At 42.5% G+C, this 9,706-nt stretch overlaps 1 protein-coding gene across 1 annotated transcript in view; it reads left to right on the top strand.

The window, feature by feature from the left end:
- Positions 1 to 9,706, top strand: part of rgs9b (regulator of G protein signaling 9b) — an 88,114-nt gene that overhangs the window by 63,163 nt on the left and 15,245 nt on the right. Inside the window, exons 14-16 of the mRNA XM_048611087.1 lie at positions 1,051 to 1,189; positions 1,850 to 1,935; positions 2,910 to 3,033. Coding sequence (XP_048467044.1) covers positions 1,051 to 1,189; positions 1,850 to 1,935; positions 2,910 to 3,033 — 349 coding nt within the window. The remainder of the gene's footprint in view (positions 1 to 1,050; positions 1,190 to 1,849; positions 1,936 to 2,909; positions 3,034 to 9,706) is intronic.

Here is a 9,706-nt window from a genome sequence, read left to right as displayed (position 1 = left end):
GATGGGGTGTGAAGAGTGGGAGCTAGAGGGGATGGGGTGTGAAGGGTGGGAGAGACGGATTTAAAACTGAGCAGGAATGGAAATATTGGGGGAAAGGTCACATATGCATTGCAGCAAGTCCGTGGCAAATAATATTAAAGCAAAAACAACGTTAATATTTTGGCACTACTTTATTAACGACGCTAAAGCGGAACAACATTAAATGAGTCTACTTTAAGTGAGGACTTACAGTACTTATACTAAATTACTTTACTTCAATAGTAAATTTGCAGTGTAAATCCTGCCAGAAAGTTAAGCATAAACTGGCAGAAGGTAAAAGGGTAAAGAATAACAATAAAATTAATTTTAAACTAATAAGAAAGAGTAAAGTATAACAGAGGGATTAGTCTCTTGGCTGAGTCAAAGGTTATGGGTTAAAGTCACACTCCAGAGGCATCAGCGCAAATGTAGGCTGCCATGCTCTAGTGTAGTACTGAGGGAGGTTTGCAAAAATAGACGTACTGGTTGTAACATTGAGACGTTAAAACAAGGCCCCATCTGACCTCTCAGTTGAATGTAAAAGATTCCACAGTATTACGTACAACGGGGAGAGTTGTGAGAATTACCTGTGCTCAAATTGGCTGTTGTATTTCCAACATTTCAACACTGTGTACGCTTTGAAAGGCTGTGCTGCTTTCTGTTAATGCTGTGCAACAATAGCATGTTCTTGATACAGGAATAATAATTCCATGTTATGCAGGAAAGCATTGGCCAATTCGGAAGAAATAATCATCGAACTGTTGAACTAAGACATTAAAGCAGTGGCCAATCTATTTGTTTTTGTAAGTCTCATTAAAAGTGTTCATAGGACTTTGCTGAGTTGCTAATCATTGTAGGAGCAGCAACGACTACTGCACAGGAAATAACTGCTAATGCATCACCTTCTTTATCGCACCTCTTAGCCCACAACCTAAACTCAGTGGTAACGTGTTAAACAAGCACAAGCAGCCAGCAGTAAATCCTCCTTATACTTAGCCAAAAACTCACTAATGTAGATCTCTTTGACCTCAGAACATTCCTGGCACAGGGTGCGAGGCGTTGGATTAACATTGATGGGAGAACCATGGAGATTACGGTGAAAGGCCTGAAACACCCACATCGTTATGTGCTGGATGCTGCACAGACTCACATCTACATGCTGATGAAAAAGGTCAACCATTCATTTGTCTTTCTCTTGGCAGGTTTTACAGTCTTTTTGTGCTGTGACCCCTGAGTACACAGTTTTAATGGGTAGGCAGATGCATCAATGTTGCCCATTTTCTCCTCAATAACATAATTCGTGACCAAGATCGTGAGGTGAGCAAAAAGGCAGCTTTTTGAAGAGCAGGTTAAGTCCATGCGATGTAGGAAAAGAAGTAGGTAATTCGGCCCATCAAGTCTGGTCCTCCATTCAATGAGATCATGGCTGATTTAATAATCCTCAACTCCACTTTCCTGCCTTCTCCCCAGTACTCTTGATTCCCTTACCGATTAAACATCTACCTCAGCCTTGAACATACTTAATGATCCACCCTGGCGATATCTGCAGTAAGGAATTTCACAGATTCACTTTCTTTTGAGAAAAGAAATTCCTCCTCATTTCTGTTTTAAATGAGTGAGCCCTTATTCTGAGGTTATGCCCTTATTCTGAGGTTGTGCCCTCTAGCCCTAGACTCTTCCACAGGGTAAACAACCTCCCTGCGTTTACTCTGTCAAGTACCCTAAGAATCTTATATGTTTCGATAAGGTGAGCTCTCATTGTTCTAAACGCCAGTAATTTGAACTTCGTCCAGTCACACTCGCCTCATTACTCCTTGTTTCTCTTGCACAGGATTCATACCCACGTTTCTTAAGATCCCCCATTTATAAGGAGATGCAGGGTACAGCTCTCATTCCTGAAGAGACCAAGCCAAAAAGGTCAGTACCACAACGTTTCCACTCTTAAACTAGTCACATTAAACTGGCATTGAGATGTGATCTTGGATACAGTGTCTGAGATGGCAAGAGAAGCACATTTATTAGGACCTTTCAAATGAGAATTTTAAAAATCTGCTGGCAATAGGCAAAGAGCAGGGGCAGTGGGACAAATTGAATAATTCTTTCAAAGAACTACTACAGGGTGTTGGGCCTATTAACAGCAATCCCTTGGTTTGCCTATCCTTTGTTCTCTCTCTCTCTGGGCGCCCTCTTCATCCATCTGCTCAAGCTTCTCCCCTACCCCCAGGGTTATCAACTTAAATGCCAGCTTTCCCTAGATGTTTCTTGTTCTGAAGAAACGTTAACTCTGTTTCTGTCTCCGCAGATGCTGCCACACCTGCTGAGTTTCTTCTGCCGTTTCTGTTTTTTGTTTGTTTCAGATCTCTGTAGTTGTTTGTTTTATCGGGGTGGCATGGTGGCACCGTGGTTAGCACTGCTGCCTCATGGTGCCAGGGACCCGGGTTCAATTCCACCCTCGGGGACTGTCTGTGTGGAGTTTGCACGTTCTCCCCATGTCTGCGTGGGTTTGCTCCGGTTCTCTCCCAGAGTCCAAAGATGTGCAGGCTAGGTGGATTGGCCATGCTAAATTGCCCGTGGTGTTCAGGGATGTGTACATTAGGTGGGTTATAGAGGAATGGGTTTGGGTGGGTGCACTGAGGGTCGGTGCAGACTTGTTGGGCCGAAGGGCCTGTTTCCACACTGTAGGGATTCTATGATTCTAGCACTGCTGCAGTCCAGTTTGGTGAAAGCACCAGAGACCAGGGATTTCTGACATATATGCCACAGTTGCTGATGTATTGACAAGCTATGGGCAGTGGGCTGAGTTATTTATCTGTCATGAATAGATGTACAAACATCGAAGAAACAATGACATTCTTCATGCCTCTTATACGATGATATCTTGTTGTTTTCAGTAACTTTCCTTTCATGAGGAGACACAGACGTTCCAGTCCCAGTCCTGTTGTCCTGCGGCAGCTTGAGCAGGAGGCCAGAGCAAAAGCAGCTGCCAGTGGCTCGAAGGTGGTCGACATTACACAGGTTATGAGCAAGTTAGATCGCAGAAACCAGCTGAAGCAGGATCCTCCCAAACAAGAGGCATAGTAAAGACCTTCAGGAAATGCTAAACCATCGCGTCTGTAAAATGTTTAACAAATTAACCACTTAACATTGATAGGGCATCTACCCAGAGCTCGAAGTGTGAGAGGATGGGGTCCCAGCACATGCTGAGCTGTCATATCGTTTCATTGTGAGATCCCTTCACACCATCCCCTCTATCATCTCTCTTTCTGCCACACCAACCTCTTCCCCTTCACATCCCACCTCTGCCCTGTGCCCTCCAACTGCCCCTCCTGCCACCCCTTCCAACCTCCCCTCCACCTCCCTTCTTGACCCTCTCCTCCTGCCCTCCCGTCTTGCCCCTCCTCCCCACCTTCCTGAGCAACAACACACAGTGGACAAGGAGAGTTCTAGTGGATTCACTCAGGCCTTGTATGTAAAGGGGACACTGTTCACGTGGGAAAAAAAAAGTGTTTGCTAATCCTTTATTTTGCTTGTTTGCTGATCACGATTTGGAAAAAAATCATTCCCAGAATTTGGGCATCGCTGGCCAGACCAGCATTTATTGCCCAACCCTCCTTGTCCAAAGGGCAGTTAAGAGTCAACCACATTGATGTTGGTCTGGAATCACATATAGGCCAGACTGGGTAAGGGCAACAGTTTGGCTTCCTGAAAGGCAGATGGGTTTTTTCCTGACAACAGCAACAACAGCTTCACAATCATCATTAGACTCTTAATTCCAGATTTTTTAATTGAAATCAAATTCCACCATCTACTATGGTGGACCCAGTTCCCAAGGCATTACCTAGGTCTCTGGATTAATAGCATATTGATAATACCACTAGGCTGTTTTCATCCACATTCATGTTAAAATGCACCATCACTTCATTTCCATAAAACAGGTTTGTGGCAAAATTCTTCTTAACCTACTACAAAATCCACAACATTCCAAGTCACCAGTTATAAATCCTTTCACTATTAAGAGCAAATACATATAGGCAGTGGTGATCGATTTATTTATTTTTATTCATTCATATGGCATGGTTGTTGCTACCTAGGTCAGCATTCTTGCCCATCCCTAATTGTCCCTTGAGAAGGTGATGGGTGAGCCGCTGCCTTGAGCCACTGCAGTCCATGTGCTGTAGGTTGACCCATAATGCCTGTTGGGAAAAGTTCCAAGATTTTGACCAAGTGACACTGAAGGATGGCCCTTTATGTCACACAAGGAACTTTATTGATCTCCAGCTCAATGAAATGAGGCACCTATTCATTTTATTACCACCCAGTCCAAACACTGTTCTGCCATGAATATCCTCAGTGCCACTCTGCCAGGGGATAGGTGTTTGCCCAGGTAAACAGTCTTTCTAACAGGGGTGGAAGAGGGTCAGCTTCCAGGAAATTCCCAACGATTGCCTTGAGCAATAGATTCCGGGTAAATTATTGTATACTTGCCAAATATCTCCACATGTCTGACAAAAGCATCTCAAAGCGTTTGTTATAAGTAATTACAGTAATTATGTAACGCAGTCACGGTTATCATGTGGCGAAATACAACAGTCATTGTGCATTGAACAATATCCTGCAAATGACAGTAAAAGGAATGAGTATTTCACTCACTTTTGGTCACAGAATCTTTGCCACAACACTGAAAATATTTCTTTCACTGAGATACTTTACTGAAATGGCCAGACTGCGCCTCAATTTCACCTGAAGGACTGGATTAGCCCTCAAACCCAAACTCATGAGCAAGGGACTGTACTAGTTGAGCGCAGCTGATGGTATAGGGTCATTTTTTTAAGCACAAGGTCCCAGCTCCGAGCTTTACCCTTTAGGAGCAAGTTCTGGGCATGTAATTTTCTGTCTGATGTGCATTTGCAGAAGCCTCCAAAAATCAGCCTTAATGCTGGCTTTTGTTTGACAATACTTTTAGGTGAAGCACCTTGGTATGTTTTACCCTCAGTAAAAACAAACTATAAATGCAAGTCCTTGCTCTCAGTGCAACTGCACCAACAACTTGTCATTTAGATCTCAGCTGCACAATTTGCTTTGGGAGGGATTGTCAAAGAATTATTTTCATGCAAGCAGTGTCCCATTACCTAACTGTTCATTGAGACTGATTGATGCATTCAGTTTTCTGTTGCTTCTCATGTACACCCCAACCTGTCCCCAGCACCTTACTCCACCATTCTGTCCATCCCACCACCTCACACACCAGCCTGCTGCCACCCTGCACCCCCCCATAACCCATCCCACGACATACCTCAGCGTTCAACAGTCTCCACAATCACAAGCCCATCACCAATTCATGTTTCTAAGCTTCAACTTCGAGTGCTGAGTATGTGCCTATCTAAAACTGTACCAATTAATGTCTGTGCAAATCTACATGTTACCTACCAAACACAGTGGCCAGCAATTGCTGGTGTACAGGCTGAAGACGTTGCTGTTTATTGGTGAGATCTAATTTTACGTGTCTTCAGCTCATTTTGGAGCCTGCATTGGTGGGTGGAGGGGTTCTGAAGGTGGATCCTTATTAAAACCACTACTCAAATACATTGCTGGACAGGCAACTTAGTGACTAGCAGGCTGATAGATGGCATTTATATCTAGAGGTCTGGGGTTCAAGGACACAGAATATATACTGTAGTTATAAAACAAACCCTGGTCAGACCCCAATAGGAGAACTATGAGCAGAACTGGGCACCACAGCTTAGGAAGGATCCATTTTCCTTGGAAGGAGCACTGTAGGCTTAAAAGAATGATATCTGGTCTTCAGGGGTTAAGTTGCAAGGAAACGTTATGCAAATTAGTCATGGTTTCTGTAGAATTTAGAAGATGAAGGGGTGATCTGATCAAAGTCTTCAAGATACTAACTGGAAAAGGCAGGGTAAGTAAAAAAAATAAACTATTTCCACTGTTTGAGGATTCCAGAACTAGGGAATGGACAAGGTAAAAATTAGGGCCAGACAGTTCAGGAGAAATGTTAGGAAGCACACATTTGGAACTGTCTTCCAAAAAACAGCTGCTAATGCTAGGTCAGCTGTTAATTTTCAATTTGACGTCGATAAATTTTTGTAAGGCAAAGGTATTAAGGGATATGGGCCAAAGGCAGCTATATGGAGTTAAGCCACATATCAGCTATGATCTCATTGATAGGTGGAACAGGCTTGAGGGGCTGAATGGCTTACTGCTGTTCCTATGTAAGGAGAAGTTCAACCTGGTCACATGGCTCATTGAAATGTCAGGGGAGCTGTAAAGTAATGGGCACCAGGTCTTGAGGGCTAGTGAGAAGGGGAGTAGAAAAATCATCTCCAAAAAATCATTAAAAAATAAAAAATAACAATTGCACTTAAAAATCTAGTGACTGACTGCAATGTGAGCACAAGCATAGGTTCATTACATAGCCCATCACAAGTCTTAAATGTGAAATTGTGTTGACTTTATTAACATCCCAGTGCTGCTGTCAGGATAACTGCTTGTTTTATGAAAATAAGTTACGAACAAAAGTTCAGTCATGCCTTTTAGATGATTTTTGTCTATTAGTCGCTAAAGCTGTGACACAGTGAGAATGAGTTAACAAGCTAAAATGCATAGGTTATACCAGTCTTGTACTCAGGTGTTTGCCTCATGATCGTGGAAATCCAGCACAAGACCAGAGCAGCCAAATGCTGCTCCTGTTTGGAGTCTAGCCTCACAGCATAGTTTGATGTTCAGGTGGGTGTGAGGCAGTGTTGTCAGCTGCTGACATTCCTTCAAACTTTGCATGACCATTTTCCGTCGTCCCTGCGGTGGTGTTGAGATTTTTGGACATTTGCTGCACTGAGAATGTGAACTGGCTGCTGTAAGTGAGGGAGGACTCCTTAAGCCATCAGAGACTATCAGCAACCATCTCTATAATGATATATCATCAGATCTTCCACTATATGTGGCTCACGACTCTGCCAACCCACAGTCTTTAAGCAAAGTGATTCAAACCAAAGTGATATTAAAGTTAATGACATCGTTTGTCACTGCTGTTTTTAAATATTTCTTCTTGGTTACACTTTGAATACATTTATTTAGGCAGTAATTACAATATAAGTGGTTGTACTAATAAAAGATATGGCTTGAGAACAGTTTAAATTACATTGTAATTGTGAGCCAATGGCCCTGAATGTTTGAATTCTTTAACATATAATTGTTCAGGGAATTGAATATGTTTATTCTTCCCTGCTGCCTAATATGCAATAATTTTGATACCCATTGTACATAAATAGACTGGTTATAGGGAGAGAGCACCACCTGAGGTATCAAATGTGTTTTGTTTCTGGAAATCATTGAAAATAATTTCTTTTTGTTGTAAAAGATCTTTGTACATTCTTTGATTCAGTTAAGTAATGTGAGGTCTGTTTGGGTCTGTTTGTTGCTGAAATATCTGGGTGGGAGCGAGGGGGCCTGGAAAGAATTATACCAAGCTTTTTCATCTCAAGTATATTCCCGTGAATAGTCCATGACAGTACACATTGTTCACGATCTGTAAGAAAGAACTTCCAGCTTCAGCAGCCTCACTCATGCACCCTTTTCAAAAAGATCATTGTGTTCGGCTCATGTAAAGCTTCTGTTCTTTGCTGTTATTTAGGTAGCTCTGTCATCTTCCTGTCGGATATACATAAACAGTCTTTCATCTTTGTTTTGTTTGATTTCATGCAATGCTGTTAGTGTCTCCATTAGCAATCTGCTTTGAAAATATCTTATATCATGGTTAGAAGTTCTGCTCACTTTACAAAGTAAATTAAGCTCAACGTAACACTGATTCACTAAAATGAAATAAAATCAAATGATCAGATGGCATACTGTCCCAAATATAGATTTACAGGATATGTAGTGAGGATGAATTGCATCTAAGAAAACACATGTGGGTAGGAAGCTTTATATATGAGATAACACAGGGTAATTGGAAGCATTATATCGGATAACCGGTAGTGAGGAGCTATATATACTATACAGCAATTAGCTCCATACAAGGCAACAAAAGTAGTGGAAGGGTAGTTAAAGGATAATATAAAGGTCTGTTATAATACATCGGTTTAGTTTTTCAAACTCCAGAAGCAGGCTCAAGTAGTTTACCTGCATCATTACAAATTGTTTTGAGGCAAGTTTAAAGTTATCGTGTTTGAGTATAAGATTTTTTATTCCAGTTTAATCAGCTGTGTGATTAACAATATAATAGTTTTAAAGTAGTCAATACAGCATGTATTACTTGGCTGAGCTGCAGTAATGACGTGCTGGAGTATGAGACTAGGCCAGTGTGTTATAGAATGGGGAGAAGTTGGTTTTGTGACTCACATACCATTGAATTTCTGGTTACAGCTGGGTCACTGTGGTGTGGGCGGGAGCTGCAGGGTGCACCCTACCAGAGAAATCGCAGGGTGGCTTGTCCCTGAGTTGCTTTCTTGCAAAGCCCAACTTAAACAGTGTTAATCACCTGGGTACAGGTTTCCCAAAAGTCAGAACTAGCATTGGTAAAGCAAAGAGGAGAATGAAGGGTTTGGACAACAAGGCAGCATGGTGGCTCAGTGGTTAGCACTGCTGCCTCACAGCGCCAGGGACCCAGGTTCCATTCCAGCTCCAGGTGACTGTGTGTGTGGAGTTTGCACATTCTCCCTGTGTCTGCGTGGGTTTCCTCCGGTTTCCTCCCACAGTCTGAAGCTGTGCAGGTTAGGTGGGTTGGCCATGGGAAATTGCCCATAATGTCTAGGGTAAGGGATGGGTCTGGATGGAATGCTGTTCAGAGGGTTGGTGTGGACTTGATGGGCTGAATGGCCTGCTGCAACGCTGTAGGGATTCTATGATGAAGTAACTGGAATGCCAGTATCCCATAAGATTCAAGCTGCAGTGACAGTTGTGCATGTTAGTGAAACAGATTCCTACTGTGACAATATCCTTCAAACTGCCACATTAACTTCTTGTTCTCACTGCATGTTGCAAACAAGAAATTACATTGCAGTTATTTTCACAGATATGCTGCATACAGTCTAACCACTGTAATGAAGGGCTGTCTCTTCCAGCAACAAGGCACACGATAAAATAGCGCTGAAGGAGTATGTATAACTATCGTGGTTAGTGACAGTAACAGAAGCTGAAAATTCTCATCAAAATTCTGAAAACATCACAAAATGGTGCAGAAGGAGGCAGTTTTCCCCAAGGTCAATATACAAACACAGTGAATAGGAAAGAACGACTGGTTAATACCAGTCCCACATAACTGTGATGCTTTGTGCCTCACTATGTTTATACGTAATGTGGAGGAGGCAAAATAATGGTGTAAGCTTCGTTCAATTTGGCTGTAAAATGTGGAAAATTCCTCCCTTAGGCAATAGCAAGCAGTTCAAGAGAGCAGACTGGGCCTGATTATTGTGTCCATCTCTTGTACAAGATGATCTCGGACCCGGCCAATAACAGGAGCAGCCCTCAACTGAAGAAATTCAGCAAGGCACACGCCCACAATCCTCTGACAAAAGAAACACAACTAAAATCAAAATGCTGTGTGTGCTGGAAATCTGAAACAAACACACAGAGTGTTGGAGAAACCCAGCAGGTCTGGCAGCCTCTGTGGAGAGAGAAACAGAGTTAATGTTTTCAGTCCAGTATGACTTACCAGACTGGAAACATTAACTCT

The sequence above is a fragment of the Rhincodon typus genome, chromosome 23 (assembly GCF_021869965.1).
Source record: "Rhincodon typus isolate 14 chromosome 23, sRhiTyp1.1, whole genome shotgun sequence".
Classification (NCBI taxonomy): domain Eukaryota; kingdom Metazoa; phylum Chordata; class Chondrichthyes; order Orectolobiformes; family Rhincodontidae; genus Rhincodon; species Rhincodon typus.
This window is presented reverse-complemented; position numbering and strand designations above follow the sequence as displayed.